Here is an 18,160-nt window from a genome sequence, read left to right on the forward strand (position 1 = left end):
GCATGATTTTTTCACTTTATTTTTCTTGAGTTTTTTTCTGGGGGGCAGGAGGGTGTTGCAGGCTAATATATAGAATTATGTTTTGCATGACTTCACATATATATAATTGATATACTGCTTGCCTTCTCAGAGGGTGGGTTAGTGGCAGAAAAGAGGGAGAGCATTTGGAACTCAAAAATTTTTAATGAACATTAAAAATTTTTAAATGTAATTGGGAAATAGTTTATGAAATATTTAAAAATACAATTCAGTGATGATTACATAAAATCTTGAAGCCATTACACTGGACATTTTTCTTTTTATGAATCACAGAAACCTCAGCATGCTAGAGTGGCCTTACGAAAAGTACCACATAGTAGGCACTTAATTAATATTTACTATGTCATATCGATTCTATTCAAAAGACACTTTAGTTATTAACTGCCCTTAGTGCCTTGCAGTATAGACACTGGGGGAGTCTCAAAGACCAAGAAAATAGCCACCAAATAAAGATATGGATGAAAAAGTATTTGTAAAGCAAAGCACTGTGCCAGGACACTGATTGTTAGAAGTGGAAGGTAGAAGGCCACAAATGCCAAGAAAGGGCAGTAGGGACTTTTTTGATATCAAAGAGAAATGTCTACAATTCTGTGGTTTTATATCATTCTTGTGAAAAATAGGGATCAGTTCCAGCATGGCCAGGCAAAGCTGCGAAACCAAATGTATTTGAACTACCTATCATGTGTTAAGCAATTTGAAAGACTGGGTGTCCTAAGAAGATCTGAGCCCCCGTTGTTGGCAGAGAGAGCCTGACAGATGGCAGCATGGTTGTCCAAGTGTTACTAAAGGCAACATAGTTGGCAGTGTTACCACTCCTGTGGTTTCATACTTACTCTGAATTTTTTTTCATCCTTCAGTAATATTGAACAGCTCCCGTGGGCAAGGCCTTGTGGGTAGTCACTGAGGGGATAAGAGGAATAAAACAGTCCCTGCTTTCAAGGAATTCATCATTTATTAGGGAAAAATAAGATACATAAATGTAGCTTTTGTAAAAAAGGTATTTCTTGATGAAAATTATATAAAGAGGTATGGCTATCTAGAAAAGCCCTTTCAGATCAGGAGGGATCAAACAGAAGTGATATTTGCCCTAGGTCTTGAAGGATAGGCAGTATTTCAGAAGAGAAAGCTGCAAAGGGAGTGAATGAAATGTGCAGATGTGTGGAGACCAGCTGAAGCAAAGTATATATGAGAAATGGACAATAGTCCAGATTTGGCCTCTAGGGCATAGATTTATGTATGAAGAAATAGTGGGGGACGATGTTAAAAAAGTAGATTAGGGCCAGATTTTAGAGAGTACTAGATGCCTTGCTAGAGAATTTGGATTTTATCCTTCAGGTGATGAGAAATCAGTGAAAGCTTTTGAGCAAAGGAATTGCTGCATCAGAGCAGAGCTATAGTAACACTAGTGTAGGGATGGGGTGTTTGCTGGAGGAGTAAAGACTGATGTCAGAGAAGCTAGTCAGGAGGCTACTGCACTGGTCCAGGTGAGGGGTGGTTAGGGTCTTAACTAAGGGAGTTGCAATCAGAATGTAGAGAAGGGGACAGATTTAAAATATAATGAAATGTAAAAAGCAGCTGGATTTATCAACTGATTGGGTAGGTGGAACTGGCATATGGAAGGGAGAAGAGTAAAGGATGACCAGAGATGTTAAATCTTAGTGCCTAGGAGAATGGTGATGCCTGTAACAAATAGGGAAATTAGTGAGAGCAGTTTGGGGAAGGAGAGTTTTTTGAACATGCTGGGTCTCTAGTGCCATATAAGACATCTTGGCTGGGTTTTGCTGATTAATTGCAAATGCAGAACTGGTGGCTGAAGATAATTGATTTGGGAGTCAGGCTCACAGAAGTCACAGTTGAAGTGAATCTACATCAACAGAAAGAAAAGAGCTAAGGACAAAGGGAACATTTATATTTTGACGGCTGGTAGAGGAAGAGAAGTCAGTGAAACTTGTATTGGTTGGTTTCTATTACTGATTTGTATACTTCTTTCTGAATACTCTGTCTCCCTGAGTTTTCATGACACTTCTCTGTTGGTTCTCTAACTGTGCAGATGACTACTGGATACACACACACACACACACACACACACACACTCAGATCTATATTTCTTCATCTTTCTCTTGAACTTTATGGTCTCGCATCACTAATTGTCTATTGGGAATTTCATATGTACATCAAAATCAATATGTATTTAAAAAGAATTCATTATCATCCTGTCTTCCCAATTTCTGTCTTTCTGTTGAAAGCATCATCATGCTTCCAGTTACACAGGTTCACAGCCATGGAATCATTCCAGATTCTTCCCTCTCATACCCCAGAACGAGTTCAGGATCATACCTGATTGATTCTGTCTCTAAATAATCTCTCACATCCATTTCATTCTCTTCACTCACTTAACTTGTCAGATTTTACAGATTTTTATTTGGCAGATTCTCAAATCTGTCTTTTCTCTTCAGTCTTCATGGTCACTGTGTGAGCTTTAGTTATTTTTTAATCACTCACCATGCTACTGAAATTAATTCATAACAGTTGTTTCTCTTATTCCAACTCATTTTGCCTGCAAGCAATAGATTAATCTTCCTAATATCAGACCATTACAACCTTCTTAAATAAAGTTCAAACTCAGCCCTGATATTCAAGGCTCTTCACTCTCTGTAGCCTAATTTTCCAGCTTCTCCCTCAAATGTACCCTACGTTCCAGTTTGGTTCTGTCTGCAGCTCATGTAATTGAGGGAATGCCCTCATGAAAGAAGCCTGGGAGGAAAAGGAATTTGTACCTTCAAAATCCTCTCTAACCTCAGCCAATGAATTTCTGACTGGCACCGTCGGTCTCCCTCGCAGTACTAGTATCATATTCCTGAATAACGTTTTGAAGGACCCCACACTTGCGACGCTTTCTGTTCCTGCTTACTTGCAGTGAATGTGGACCTAGAGTAAGAGCATTCGGATACCGAAACCTCCCTGAAGCCTTGGGTTTCTTGGAATAACGTCAGCTGCAGCAGTCTTGCACTTGTTACGTGACTGACCTGTCATACCCTCTCTGCATCTGTAAAACGGGAGAATTGAATCGGAGGACCTGTGGCGTACGGCCAAGTTTCATGGCTACCGGCGGATGACACCCAGGGAAAGTCACGCCCATTCTTCTCTTCCAGCTGTTATTTCTGGAATAGGAACAGGGTCTTTCGAAGAAGTCTGGACAAGGTCTGATCCAGGCGCCACCGCAAGTTGGGGGGGGGGGGGGGGGCACAGTTGTTCAGTGACCGTGAACTTGTCACGAGCTGAGCCCGAAGCACAGTAGCGCCATCTTGGGTAAGGTCAGTCTCTGAAGGCAGTGGGGGGGCTCCCGCTGCCTGGGGCGGAAGAGCAGTGAAGCTGAGCATCGCCATCTTTTCTGAGGGCACTCTTCCATCGCATTCCCCACCTCACAGCCGAGCGTAAAATGCCATCGGTTTCCCGCAGCTCCGGTGACGCCGGTGGTCTGGCAAACACTTCCGGCCCCCTCCGTTCCTCCTCGTCCTGTGTGGGCAGAACCAGGGCTGTCCGAGGGAGCTGAAACCCAAAGGGGGCTACCCCCGGCCAGTCTGCGCCGCGGACGATGAGCGGGGCCGGGCCCGGGGGCCCCGTGAGCTTCGCCGATGTGGCCGTGTACTTCTCCCCGGAGGAGTGGGGCCGGCTGCGCCCGGCGCAGAGGGCCCTGTACAGGGACGTCATGCGGGAGACCTACGGCCACCTGGACGTGCTGGGTGAGGGGAGTGGGCGGCCCGGGGTACCTGTGGGCTCTGGAGAGGCCAGGGTAGTGGGGAGGGCACTGCCAGAATGACTGACCAGGGATCAGAGCTTCCCTAGGTTCTGGAACACTCCGAAATAATCTTCCGTGTCCATCCTCCCCCCAGGATTTCCAGGTCCCAAACCAGCGCTCATCTCCTGGATGGAACAAGAAACCTGGGACTCCGATGCCAACTGTCCCGAAGGTGACTGGGAGAAGGCTGTAACCTGTGAAGGTGAGGGATGGGTGCAAAGATGCTGGTCTTGTAATTCCGAGAGACTTAACTTCTGTTATAGATATTTGGGTGACCGTGGGCAAATTATCAGCTTTGACGTGGCTGGTGGAGGGTGTTGTTTCCCCAAAAGGCTTCTGTCATACGGTGGGCAATGGGATTCAGCAGTAAGACGATTCTTTGTTATAAAGGATGATGGCGGCAGGGTAAGGATCGAGGAGGAGTACGGGTGATATAAAAGCTGAAAGATAGCACTAATGAGAATTTTTAAGAATAAGCAAAATCTTTTCTGGAGGCAAATAAAAAAATTAAGGGGAAGCCTGTCCATTGGGGAATGGCTGAACAAGCTGCAAGATGTGATTGTGAGGGGAGACCATTGTGTTATGAGAAATGATGAGCAGGACGCTCTCAGAAAAACGGTTAGACTTGCATGGGCTGATACAAAGTGAAATGTACTGAGTACAAAGTAGCAGCAACATTGTGAGATGATCAGCTGTGAAGGACTAAGCTCTTCTCAGCAAGACCATGATCCAAGACAACTCTGAAGGACTCAGAGAAAGATGCTGTCTGAATACAGATTGAAACATACATTTTTACTTTATTTTTCTTGAGGTTTTTTTGTCTGTTTTCTTTCACAACATGACTATTATGGAGATGTTTTGCATGACTGCACATGTGTAATTTATAATGGAATTGTGGGGTGGTGAGGGAGGGAGAGAGGAAAGGGAGGGTACTAATAAAAGTTTTAAAAACATGTTAAAAATTGTATTACATGTAACTGGGGAAAATAAAATACTAAATACATTTTTAAAAGATAAAAATAAGCTAAATAAGTTGGAATCTGAATTATTTTTTTCCAGCAGGAGCTAAGAGCAAGAACAAGGTGATTAGGAAGACACCTGGAGAGGAGGAAGGACCTGTGACCAAGAGACTAGAAGATGTTGGACAGCCCACAACTAGGACTGGGGAGCACAAGACTCAGTCAGCGAAGCTGCCCTCTGCTCCCCATCAGGGCCGCCCTCCCACAAGTCCCAGCCTGTGTGTCAGCCTTTCAGCTCCTAGGACTGACAAACGCCATGGCTGCAACATATGTGGGAAGCACTTTGCCTGGCGATCCACACTGGTGGAGCACATTTACACCCACACTGGTGAGAAGCCCTTTCATTGTCCTGACTGTGACAAAGGCTTCAGCCAAACCTCTTCACTTAGCAAGCACCGAGCCATACACCGAGGAGAACGCCCTCATCGTTGCCCTGACTGTGGTCGGGCCTTTACTCAGCGCTCAGCCCTGACCACTCACCTACGTGTCCACACTGGGGAGAAACCCTACCAGTGTGCTGACTGTGGCCGACGCTTCAGCCAGAGTTCAGCCCTGTCACAGCATCATCGTGTCCACAGTGGGGAAACGCCCTTCTCTTGTGCTGACTGTGGCCGAGCCTTTGCCCATAACTCAGACCTACGGCGCCATCAGCGTACCCACACGGGTGAAAAGCCATTCCCCTGTCCTGACTGTGGACGCTGCTTCCGGCAGAGTTCAGAAATGGTTGCTCATAGACGAACCCACAGTGGTGAGCGGCCCTATTCCTGCCCTGAGTGTGGGAGGCGATTTAGCCAGAAGTCAGCTGTAGCCAAACATCAGTGGATCCATCGGCCTGGTGCTGGAGGCAGGAGGGGCCGGTTGACTGCAGTACTACCTATGCAACTTGTCTCTGTCCAGGAAGATTTAGATCCCCCAGTGGGGTTCCAGCACTATCCAGAGATCTTCCAGGAGTGTGGGTGACTAGATAAGGACAATGGAATGGGAGAAACCAAAGATCCAAGAGTGGCCCAGGATCAGACCCAGAGTCTGAAAGGGAGAACCTGGGGAAAGACATAAAACCTATTGCTATTGCCTCCTCTGATGGTTTGAGAAAGCTAAAGAGCTGTAGGATGGACAGAGTTGCTGTACCAACTCCCTGAGGGCCTAATGAGTGAGGATGGTTATTTTCCCCCTCCCTTTTGGAGTTTGTTGTTCAAATAGTGTCTGACTCTGTGACCTCATGAACCATAGCATGCTAAAATTGTTCATAGGGTTTTCTTGGCAAAGATACTGAAGTTGTTTGCTACTTCCTCCTCTGATGGATTAAGGCAAACAAAGGTTAAGTGACTTGCCCAGGGTCACACAACTATTAAGTGTCTGAGGCCAGATTTTTAAGTCTTTGTGACTACAGGCCCAGTACTCTATCCACTGAGCCACTTAGCTGCCTCTTACCATCCTTCAAAGCTACATCTTTATCTACTGCTTCTCTGCCAAAGGCTCCAGCTTTGGATGGCTACCTGGTATCCCTAAATTCTCAGTTTTGAGCCTGATCCTATCCTTGGTCTTTCCTCAATTGGTTTCTGGCAGGGAACTTTCCTTTGACAACAGGAAGGTATATATATGTATTTCCTGGCTGTGTTAGGGCCAGGACCTCCCTCCTTTGTACAGTGTAGGACAGTAAAGGAGTTTTCCCAAGAACTGCCTCTGTGTCTTAATAGTATAGCTGGGCATCTGAGTCTTGTCTCTCCCCCACCCATCCCCTTCAATCAGTTTTATTTTATATATCTTTCCTCCTTACTGCAGCAGGAATGGGAGAGTGTTAGAAGGATAACATTTTAAGGTAGAGATGGAAGCAAGAAAAAAAAATTCTCCTAATCTCTTTAGTATCATTCCCAGCTGAATACTTAATGATTTGGAAAGGGAGATGGAGGAGACTGAGGTTTGGGCTAACACCTGAGAATTTTAAAGTTCACCTAAACTTTAGAACAGAAAATTGAGAGTTTAGGCAGTAGAGGGATCTGGGTAAGGAGGAAAGAGAAATAGCTTGTCCTTTCTCCAGCCTCTAGGAACCAGTTCTCTACCACACTTGATGCTGCCTCAAGCACTTGAGGCCCTCAAAACTAGACTCTGAGAACCAACCTAGAATGCATCCAAACATAAACCAGTCTAGACTCTTGGTAGATAGAACACAGGGCCCACATTCAGACTGGCTGCTTAACTGGCAGATGAATGATTGCTCTCCTTGAACACAAATATTTGTACTCAGAAGCTCAGTCATGTCACACTCTTTAGCCTATGACTTTACCTCCCAATGTTGAGTCCATGGCTAGTGAGTGAGTACCTGTTAGTGCAGTCTGGGTCTCTCCTACCTGCTCCCCCTTTAACTCTCACCCCATAACGATTAGGATTAAACCTAAACTCCAGCATTAGATACTTTTCCCCAAGGAATAGACAGCCTTTCCTTTACAGTGGCAGAAGTGTCCCATGACACTGGCTTTGAAGCGTGTGAGTTTGAGAGAAATTTTTAACGGGCGCCATTGCACTGGATTGTGGAATGATAAGGGTCTGATCCACCAAACCCAACAGAGATCTCACCAGTATGAATTTTGGCATCCAGCCAGCTGGCACCTGGTAGTGATTGTTCACTCATGAATTTCCAGAGCCCCCTTAAAAAGCCATACATAGTCCATCTTCTAACATCTCAGAGTTGTGCAAAGAAGGTAAGAAGTTGGGAGTCCCAAAGCCAATTCCCCTCATATCAGGCAAGGGGATGTACCCACAGAGACCTTCACTCCCTTTTATTTTTTTTTCTTGTTTTTTTTTTTATTTAACTTTTAACATTTATTTTCACAAAGTTTTGGGTTACAAATTTTCTCCCCTTTTATCCCCTCCCCCCCCCAAACCCAAGCATTCTAATTGCCCCTGTGACCAATCTGCTCTCTCTTCTATCCTCCCTCTCTGCCCTTGTCTCCATCTTCTCTTTTGTCCTGTAGGGCCAGATAGCTTTCTTTACCCCTTAACCTGTATTTCTTATTTCCTAGTGGTAAGAACATTACAGTTGATCCTAACACTTTGAGTTCCAGCTTCTTTAGCTCCCACCCTCTCCACCCCTTCCCTTTGGAGGACAAGCAATTCAATATAGGCCAAATCTGTGTAGTTTTGCAAATGATTTCCATACTAGTTGTGTTGTATAGGACTAACTATATTTCCCTCCATCCTATCCTGTCCCCCATTACTTCTATTCTCTTATGATCCTTTCCCTCCCCATGAGTGTTGACCTCGGATTGCATTCTCCTCCCCATACCCTCCCCTCTATCCTCCCCCCCACCCTGCTTGTGCCCTTGTCCCCCAATCTCCTGTATTGTGAGATAGGTTTTCCTATCAAAATGAGTGTGCATTTTGTTCTTTCCTTTAGTGGAATGTGATGAGAGTAGACCTCATGATTTTCTCTCGCCTCCCCTCTTTATCCCTCCACTAATAAGTCTTTTGCTTGCCTCTTTTATGAGAGATAATTTGCCCCATTCAATTTCTCCCTTTCTCCTCCCAATATTTCTCTCTCACTGCTTGATTTCATTTTTTTTTTGAGATATGATCCCATCCTCTTCAATTCACTCTGTGCACTCTGTCTCTATGTATGTGTGCGTGTGTGCATGTGTGTGTGTGTGTATTCCCACCCAGTACCCAGATACTGAAATGTTTCAAGAGTTACAAATATTGTCTTTCCATGTAGGAATGTAAACAGTTCAACTTTAGTAAGTCCCTTATGACTTCTCTTTGCTGTTCACCTTTTCATGGTTCTCTTCATTCTTGTGTTTGAAAGTCAAATTTTCTTTTCAGCTCTGGTCTTTTCATCAAGAAAACCTGAAAATCCTCCATTTCATTGAAAGACCATTTTTTCTCCTGAAGTATTATACTCAGTTTTGCTGGGTAGGTGATTCTTGGTTTTAGTCCTAGTTCCTTTGACTTCTGGAATATCCTATTCCATTCCCTTTGATCCCTTAATGTAGAGGGTGCTAGATCTTGTGTTATTCTGATTGTATTTCCACAGTACTCGAATTGTTTCTTTCTAGCTGCTTGCAATATTTTCTCTTTGACCTAGGAATTCTGGAATTTGGCCACAATGTTCCTAGGAGTTTCTCTTTTTGGATCTCTTTCAGGAGGTGTTCTGTGGATTCCTTGAATATTTATTTTGCCCTCTGGTTCTAGAATCTCAGGGCAGTTTTCCTTGATAATTTCATGGAAGATGATGTCTAGGCTCTTCTTTTGATCATGGTTTTCAGGTAGTCCCAGAATTTTTACATTGTCTCTCCTGAATCTATTTTCCAGGTCAGTTGTTTTTCCAATAAGATATTTCACATTATCTTCCATTTTTCCAATCTTCACACTATGTTCTGTGATATCTGTCTTTCTCATAAAGTCCTTAGCATCCATCTGTGCCATTCTAGTTTGGAAAGAACTATTTTCTTCAGTGAGCTTTTGAATCTCCTTTTCCATTTGGCTAATTCTGCTTTTGAAAGCATTCTTCTCCTCATTGGCTTTTTGAACCTCTTTTGCCAATTGAGTTAGGCTAGTTTTCAAGGTGTTAATTTCTTCAACATTTTTTTGGTTCTCCTTTAGCAGGGAGCTGATCTGCTTTTCATGCTTCTCTTTCATCCCTCTCATTTCTCTTCCCAGTTTTTCCTCCACCTCTCTAACTTGATTTTCAAAATTCTTTTTGAGCTCTTCCATGGCCTGAGCCCATTGGGCGGGCTGGGACACAGAATCCTTGATTTCTGTGTCTTTGTCTGATGGTAAGCATTGTTCTTCCTCATCAGAAAGGAAGGGAGGAAATGTCTGTTCTCCAAGAAAGTAGCCATCAATGGTTTTATTTCTTTTCCCTTTTCTGAGCATTCTCCCCAGCCAGTGACTTGACCTCTGAATATTCTCCTCACACCCACCTCGCCTCCTGGTCCTCCCAGCCAGCGTTTGGGGACTGGGATTCAAATGCTGCTTCCCGCCTTAGGGCTTTTGGCGGGGGCAGGGCTGCTATTCAGTGTGAGAATTAAGTTCAGATGGTCAGGTCCGGGCAGGGCCGCCTCTCAGGCTCAGTTCCCTCAGGAGGTTTATGTACAGACCTTCCACAATGGATCCAGGCTCCCGCCTACTTGGAGAGCCCCTGTCTGCAACCGCCTCTCAGCTTCTATCTCCCGGGGGGGCCCGAGCCATGGGGGCACCCCACTCCCCTCTCGACCCGCCAAAGAGACTCTCTCACCGACCCCCGTCACCTGTGGGTGGAGGGGCTTGTGCCGCCGCTGGAGATCCCGTCCGTGAAGCCTGCTCGGATCTGTACCTCTCAGAGCCACGGCTGCCGCAGGTCTGGGCTGGGCTCCGCGTCTGCAGTGCGACGGACCTTTTGCGAGAGGTTTGCAGGTCCCTCTGTGGGTGGAGGGACCCACGTGGCCGCTGGAGATCCCATCCCCGTAGCCCGCTCGGATCTTTTCCTCACGGTGTCGAGGCCACTGCAGGGCTGCACTCAGCTCCCAGTTCCGGCGCCCAGTCCACAGCGCGAAGGACCCCCCGCGAGAGGTTTGCAGGTCTCTCCGGAACAGAAATCTCCCTCGCTCCAATATTCCGTGGCCTCTGGGTGAAGAATTCACCGTGAGTTGGTCCCCTCTAGCCGTTCTGTGGGTTGTGGGTTCGGAGCTATGTGTATGTGCGTCTTTCTACTCTGCCATCTTGGCTCCGCCCCCTTCACTCCCTTTTATTTTCCCACAAAGCTCTCCATTCCCTCAGAGCTTCAATTTATACATAATGCTCCAATGGTTAGACCCCATGTACACTTGACAGTTTTCCCTGAGTGGAACCTCTTACTCTCTTTTGCCTGGATGTGTCCTCTAGTACAGGATACATACAGAATCCCTTCTTATATTCAGGACATATGGAGTTTCTACCTAGTGTAGGCACATTTATGCAGAACAAGGACCAAACTGACCAAAAGCCCAGTCACACACCCCACTGCTACATCCTCACTGAAGACTAGCGACTGAGCCCTGAAGGGCAAATTAACTTCCCAGACTTGTTGCTTTGCTAAGACTTCTTGCCACTATGAACACACTTGTGGTGGAGGAAAGCTGAGCTTACCCCCAAAGTACTTCCCACAGTTGAAACATTTGTAGATTCTTATGCCTCTGGCTACAGTAGCACTGGCACTGACAAGATTGATTAGGGAACCTTCAGTCTCAAGACCAGATGTGGTCCTCAGGTGTAGCCCCCAAAAGGATTTGTTCTGTGAAGTTTGGATTCAGTCGAAAGGCCACATTTGCGGACCTAGAGGGCCACATGTGGCCTCAAGGTCAAAGATTCCCCACCCCTTCTAGCCATTGGGGAGGCTGCTCCCTCATGTGGGAAAACTGGTGCTGAAGCAATTTGGAAGCCTTTGCCACTGGAATGTCTGATCAGGGCTGTGGCCAAAGAACTTGTTACAGAATTGGCAGGAATATGTTCATTCCCCAGTGTGGGTTCTTTTATGTATGATATTAATATTCTGGGAAAAGCCTAGGATTTCTAAACCATTTGGATATACTGGTAGGTGACTGGGTGTGAGTTCTGTAGGAAGTTCTTCCCAAAGTCAAAGTATTTGTAAGGTTTCTCATCTGTGTAGATTCTTTAATGCTTGCTGAATGACCAGTCAGGAGCTCTAAACAAAATCCTTTCCAAAAACCCTGCAGCCACTTGGATATTTAAAGAAGGAAATGGTGCCTGTTTAATTTCCGAAACAAATAGACAGGTTGTCCTAAAAGTCTTAGTGTAGTTTAAAGCTATTAAAAGTTTCAATTAAATCACCTTTCATCTCTGTATTCTTACCAAGTTCACTTTCTGTTTGAGGGTTAAATATATTGGAAAGCTGAAAACACTTTGATGAAACATTGTTGTAAATTTTAATAGCTTAAAAAGGAACTGTGACTTCTGGGACACTCAATGTCCCCTAACCTGAGATTTTCTTTCCTTTTTTTTTACAAGGAAATTTGGGTTAAGTGATAGTGCCCAGGGTCACACAGCTAGTAAGTGTCAAGTGTCTGAGACCAGATTTAAACTCAGGTCTTCCTGACTCCAGGGCTGGTGTTCTATCCACTGTGCCACCTAGCTGCTCCGAACTGGAATTTCCCTCTCCCTGGCCAGCCGTTCCCACTTGGGGTTCTCATTCTTACTCTCAGTGGCCATGGTAAGAAAGGGAGAATCCAGATGCCAGCCACTTTGGAAACAATCTTCTAGCTTTTCCCTTTCCTTTAGAGCTTCTTTGGCTAAGCACCCAGGCTAAAACGGCAGCAAGAAGAATGACTTGAGGGTCTCTATTTAGTACAGTAACAGCAAGGCTGCTGAGTATGGTTCTTACCACACTCATAAAGAATATCACCCACAAACAATCCTTTCTCAGTAGGGCATGGTGGGCAAGTGCTAAAGGGTCTTCCTTCAGTTCTAGAGTCTTACATCTCACCTCTCACTTTTCCTGAGAGCAATGGTATAGAAGTATAAAGAAAACGAGATTTGGAGTCAGGAGACCCAGGTTGAAATCCTGATACTGACAGTTTTACAATTGTTCATGGACAATGTTTGTGGACATCCTGTTTCCTCATCTAGAAAACAGGAATAACACAGCACAGTCTACTTTGCCGAGTCATTGTGGCAAAACACTTTCTAAACCTTTAACCCTAACATTAAGGTTATTATCAGATCCTTTACCCTCATCACTTCTCACTTACATTATCACAACTGCCTCTTAAATGGACTTCCTGCTTCCAATCCCTCCCCTTTCCAGTCTTCTCTCCCTATGTAATCTTTCTAAATCACAAATCTAACCATGTCATAGGATCATAGTTTTAGACTGGAAAGGACCTAAGGGGTCGTCTAGTTCTTCACCCCACCCCACTTATTTTACAAATGATGGAATTTATGTCCAGTACGGAGAAATAATCTGCCCAGCCGACCTCTGACTCCAAATCAAGTTTTCTTTCATTCACCAAGCTGTGATTTCCTCTACTTAGGAAACTTCATTGGCTCCCAACTGCCCTTAGCATATATTATCTAAATCCCCTAGTTTGCAATTTAAAACCCTTCACAATCTGGCTCCAGTGCGCCTATCTAGACTTAGTAGTAGGCATTACATTCCTTCATGGACTGACCTACTTTCTACTTTCTCCATCTCCTGCCTCCTTGCCTTCTCCCACACTGTCCCTGAATGCACTCCTATTTTCCCCTGCGCCTCTTAGAATCCCCCTAGATGCCTCCTTCAGGAAGGCTTTCTTATCGTTGTAGTTAGAATTCTCTTCCTTCTAGAATTATCGACCACACACAGATCTCTTGGCTCACAGTATCTATCCCATTACTACCGTAGAATTTAAGTTCCTCGAGGGCAAAGTTTGTTTAATAGTCTCAGTACTCCCAGCGCCTTAGGCACAGTAGGTGCCTAATGACACTTGGGAGCTTGAACCTGTGCCCAGTTCTCTCGGGTTGGGATTTTGACAGGACCCCAGCTATCTCACAACCCCCAACTCCCTCCCTGACCCAGTTCGTCTAGATACGATATCTGGGAAGTTCTTGACTACAGGAAAAGTCCACTTTTCCCTCTTTCTCCACCCCCCCCCCCCCTCCGTTTTTCCCTATACTTAGGTGTCAGGCAGTCAGGTGGGGCAGTAGATTACTGGGCCTGGAGGCAGGAAGATCTAAATTCAAACCTAAGCTTGGACACAGTGTGGACAAGTTACTTAACCCCTATTGGCCTCAATTCCCCGTCTGTAAAACGGGGCCACACTGGAGAAGGAAGTGGCAAACCACTCCAAGTATCTTTGCCAAGAAAACCCCTTGGACATAGTCCATGGGGCCCCGGAGAGTCGGATCGGACAATAACACACCCAGGTGTCCTGCTCCCCCTTCCCCCGATACACTCACCTCTCAGCGTCCCACTTCCCCCTAGGATCCTTTACCCTTCTGGCAACGAGTGTCAGAGAAGGGAAAGAAAAAGGAAACTGAGCACCTAGGGGTACGGAGATTTAGATCAGGCTGGGGGAAGGGGGGGGAAGGAGGGAAGGAGGAGGGGAAGAAGGGAAGGGGAGGAAGGGTAGGGGAAGCGGGAGGGTCGATGGACTAGACAGGAAGCGGAAGGAAACACTCTGGTCCCCCCACCCCCCAGTCTAGGTCCTCTCTAGGATTTCTTGGCTATGGAAGGTGGGAAACGTTAACCCCTTGGCGTTTGGAATCCGCGGGCTTCCTAAGAAGGGTCTCGAGGTGTGGGTGAGTGGGAGTGGGCAAGGGGAAGGGGGGGCGGGATTTGGGGAGCGCAGAGGAAAGAAGTAGTGGGGGGGGCTTTTCCCTTCATTGGTTAGATATGGAGAAAAACCACGGCGTAAAGGGTGGAGAGCACTTAAGGAACCCGAAGGATCGCAGGAAGTCTGGGTTCCCCCCAAAGCCCTTCATCGGAGCTGGAAGACCCCGCCCCGCGAGCGCCTTCGGGCCAATCAGGCTCCACTGGAGGCTCCTCGCGCCTGGAAGAGACTGTTAACGCCTCCACGAGCAGGAGGGGAAATGGGCGGGGCCTCGGAGCTTTAAGACCAATCGCTGGCCCCCTTCGGAAGAAGGAAGGCGGTGCCGCCAGGCCATCCTGCTCGCTCCGCCCCAGCGGCGGAGCCGTCTCCTTGGCAACCATCCTAGACTGGAGGGAGGGGCAGGCTGTAGGAGGGGTGGGAATTAGGGCTGGAGAAGAGGGCTGTGAGAAGGGGATGAGCCAGAGACAGGGTGGGGGGGGCTCGGGTGAGTCAGAGAGGCCTGGGCCTGAGTTGTGCTCGCTAGCGGGGGCGGCATGAAGGGGCTCTCCCCATGGCAGCCGGGGGACTCCGCTGACCGCCACGCCGCTGCCGAGCCCCGCTGGAAGGCCGGAGGAGGCGCGTCGCGGAGATCTCGCCGTCCCGGGGTCAGAAGGAAGGGGCGGAGGCGGCGGCTCATCGCTGAGCCTGAGCCAGGGCAGGACCCCGTAGCGCCAGCCGTCCCCAGAGTCTGGGGGCTGCTGCTCCGGAGCCCCGGGACACGCTTGCACGGACCTAGCGACCAGCAGGCGGACAGACAGACAGCCGGCCTAGGCTCCGGGACTGAGCGTCCCGGCCCCTATCCCCAGCCCCCGCAGCGGCGGCTGCTGTTCCTTCAGCACCTGCTCAGGCTCGCACCCCGGGCCCGGGGCTTGGTCGGCCCTGCACAGGGTTAATGCCACCGAGTCGCACCTCCGCGGAGTCCTAGAGCGGCAGCGGCGCCAGCCTCGCGGGGAGCTGGCGGATCACGGACACTTCCTGTGTAGGGGGCGGGGGGAGGGGGCTGGGCAGCCGCAGCCCAGCAAGGGGCTGGGGAGCCGGGCCGCCAACACCGGGGTCCCAGGAAGGGTGTAGGGGCCACAGGGCCGTCGATCCTCGGGTTCAGGCCGCCTGCATTCTGAAAGCGGACGGGGGCCTTGGGAGGAAAGTGGGAACGAGTGAGCTGGAGAGAGGAGGGGGAGGGGAGGGGGCGGGGCTCGGGGAGGGAGAGCTGGAGGCCTGGGGTCAAGACATCTGGATTCTGCGAAGGGGAGCAGGGCCCCTGAGGCGCGCGCACACGCACAGGCTCCCGCGCGTACCCCGCTGTGCGGGGCGCCCGCCGCTCCGGTGACCCTTGGTGGACAGCGGGCGCACCCGGGGCCCGCACCCCGAGGGAGCTCAGACTTGGAGGGCCGGAGGGAAGATTACTCTTGTTCTTCTCCAAAGGCTTCCCTCGGCTCCTGGTTTCTAAGATGGAGCGAGAGACCAGGCCGTGGGGCCTAGATCCCCAGAGTCCTGAGGAGCCGGAGAGCCAGAGAGGCACCCCCACAGGTGAGAGGCCCGGGGGCCCCTCGGGCTTGGAACACCTGGGACCGGACAGGACATCCTCCGTGGGAAGGGGGGGGGATGAGGGCTGAGATAGGTAGCCCCGGAAGGGGGGATGGGAGAAGAAAATGTGGGGAAGATGAGTTTCAGACTCTCCTTTTCTTTCCACAGGCAGTGAGTGTGGCAGACGGAAGCGTGTGAGTGAGAATGAGGAGGAGATTCCTCAGCAGGAAGACTCTGAGAATGAAGACGTTGAAGAGATACCCTTTGGAGTGGAACCTCAGAGTCCAGGTTTTGATGAGATTCCTGAGGTGCCCCCCAGCCCTGAGGAAAAGGATCCTCTTGATCTGTCCCTGGAGGATGATCCCCTGGACTCCTACACCGAAGGGTATGAAGATCAGCCTCCTAGGGACCTGCCCCTGGGGACTACCTTTGAGATGCCCTCAGGGACCCTGCTCACTGACCCCCGATTTGAGATACTTCAGGAGAACCCTCTCAACCTCACCGAGACCATCCACAGCCAGCCTCGTCGTGGGGGGGGCCCTCGAGGTCAAGGTAGGCAGCCCCCACGTCCCAATATTTGTGGCATCTGTGGAAAGAGCTTTGGTAGGGGCTCCACACTGATTCAACACCAGCGCATCCACACGGGAGAGAAACCTTACAAGTGTGAAGTATGTGGCAAAGCCTTCTCACAAAGCTCTGATCTCATCAAGCATCAGCGCACACATACAGGTGAACGGCCATACAAGTGCCCCCGTTGCGGCAAGGCCTTTGCTGACAGCTCCTACCTGCTCCGCCACCAGCGGACCCACACAGGCCAGAAGCCCTATAAGTGCCCATACTGCGGCAAGGCCTTTGGTGACAGCTCCTACCTCCTGCGCCACCAGCGCACCCATAGCCATGAGCGACCCTACAGTTGCCCGGATTGTGGCAAGTGCTACAGCCAGAACTCATCCCTTCGCAGCCACCAGCGTGTTCACACAGGCCAGAGGCCCTACAGCTGTGGCATATGTGGCAAGTCCTTCTCCCAGCGCTCAGCCCTCACCCCTCATGCCCGAAGCCACACCCGAGAAAAACCCTTCAAGTGCCCTGAGTGCGGGAAGCGCTTTGGCCAGAGCTCTGTGCTCGCCATTCATGCTCGCACCCACCTACCTGGCCGCACCTACAGCTGCCCTGACTGTGGGAAAACCTTTAATCGCTCATCCACCCTGATTCAGCACCAGCGCTCCCATACGGGTGAACGGCCCTATAAGTGTGCTATCTGTGGAAAGGGTTTCTGCCGCTCTTCCACCCTCCTGCAGCACCACCGTGTCCATAGTGGTGAACGGCCCTACAAATGTGATGACTGTGGCAAGGCCTTCTCGCAGAGCTCCGACCTCATTCGCCACCAACGGACGCATGCAGCTGGGCGGCGCTGACCCCAGGAAGCAGGAAGACGTCCCGTTAGGAGGGGGTGGGGATAAGCAGCCTAGAGACATAGGTAGAGTTTTTTGGGGGGGAGGGGGAAGGGAGAAGGGTTAGGGTCAGATATTTGGTTTCAGAAAAGGAAATTGAACATGAAACCTCCCTTAGAAGCTGAGGTAAAAAAACCTCTGTGCTCTAGGAGAAGGAGCTAGGAAAGAAGAATCGGGTATTCTGTCTTTTTCTGGGAAAATATCCTTGAAAAAGTTTTTAAATAAGGGGCAGGAGCCAACAGCCAAGAGCAGGCCTTCCCTGTGCCCTCTGAAAGTCTTTGGGAGAATCAGAGAATAGGCAGAGAGCTGACTGCCTACGCACCAGTGCCATCTGCTGGACTCCTAGAGACGGCGAGTTGCTAGATGTAGGGGGATAGCTCCTAGGTGGTTAGATAGAGTGGGAATTAGCTTAGTTGGGGAGCTCTCAGACCCACTAGGAGTCAGGGAGAGGGTGGGACTGAGGATTGGGGTGGGGATCTGGGTATCTGGATTGGGCCTGGCCCCAGCAATCAGTCTGGGGTCTCCTCTGCCCCATCCTGCTGCATCATCACTGATTCAATAAAAACCTCAGTATGGAAATAGAGTGCCTCAGCCTCATACATGCACCGTGGGTTAGGGTTTTTGTTCTTTTACCATTTCAGTCATTTTGGACTCCTCGTGACCTCGTGGGTTTTTTGTGGCAAAGTTTGGAGTGGTTTATCATTTTTTCTCTAGCTTATTTTACAGATGAGGAACTGAGGCAAATATGGTTAAGTGCTTATCTGAGGCCAGATTTGAACTCAGGTTTTCTTGACTCCAGGCCAGGTCCTCTATCTACTAGCTGCCCTGGGTTAGGGCTAAGCTATCACTATCTCTTCCCCATGCTAATTGGTTCATTCTAGGCTAAACCCAGACTCCTTGGAGACCAGATAGACCTACAGTAAGGAGAGAGGTCAGAGAAGAGACAGTGATTTGTACTTGTTCCACCCTAGCCAAACTGGTAACAGCCAAGTAGCAGAAATACTTAAGGGA

The 18,160-nt window shown here is 48.8% G+C and overlaps 1 protein-coding gene across 1 annotated transcript; it reads left to right on the forward strand.

Moving 5' to 3' along the window:
• The first annotated feature begins 3,375 nt into the window (after positions 1-3,375).
• Positions 3,376-17,728, forward strand: ZNF768 (zinc finger protein 768). The gene is made up of 8 exons (XM_072650682.1): positions 3,376-3,782; positions 3,933-4,040; positions 4,898-5,813; positions 14,279-14,540; positions 14,693-15,046; positions 15,100-15,328; positions 15,438-15,701; positions 15,867-17,728. Exons 1-8 carry the CDS (start codon positions 3,635-3,637, stop codon positions 17,111-17,113), a joined length of 3,528 nt encoding a protein of 1,175 aa, XP_072506783.1. The 5' UTR covers positions 3,376-3,634; the 3' UTR covers positions 17,114-17,728.
• The last annotated feature ends 432 nt before the right edge of the window (positions 17,729-18,160 follow it).

The sequence above is a fragment of the Notamacropus eugenii genome, chromosome 3, assembly GCF_028372415.1.
Source record: "Notamacropus eugenii isolate mMacEug1 chromosome 3, mMacEug1.pri_v2, whole genome shotgun sequence".
NCBI classification, from domain to species: Eukaryota; Metazoa; Chordata; class Mammalia; order Diprotodontia; family Macropodidae; genus Notamacropus; species Notamacropus eugenii.

Bases quoted from the DNA above. Each gene is read 5' to 3' on its own strand.
- ZNF768 (XM_072650682.1), top strand. From the start codon at position 3,635: ATGAGCGGGGCCGGGCCCGGGGGCCCCGTGAGCTTCGCCGATGTGGCC. The intron at 4,041-4,897 runs GTGAGGGATGGG...ATTTTTTTCCAG, and splicing joins GAAGGCTGTAACCTGTGAAG to CAGGAGCTAAGAGCAAGAAC. The intron at 15,329-15,437 runs GTGAGCTGGAGA...AGGGCCCCTGAG, and splicing joins TGGGAGGAAAGTGGGAACGA to GCGCGCGCACACGCACAGGC.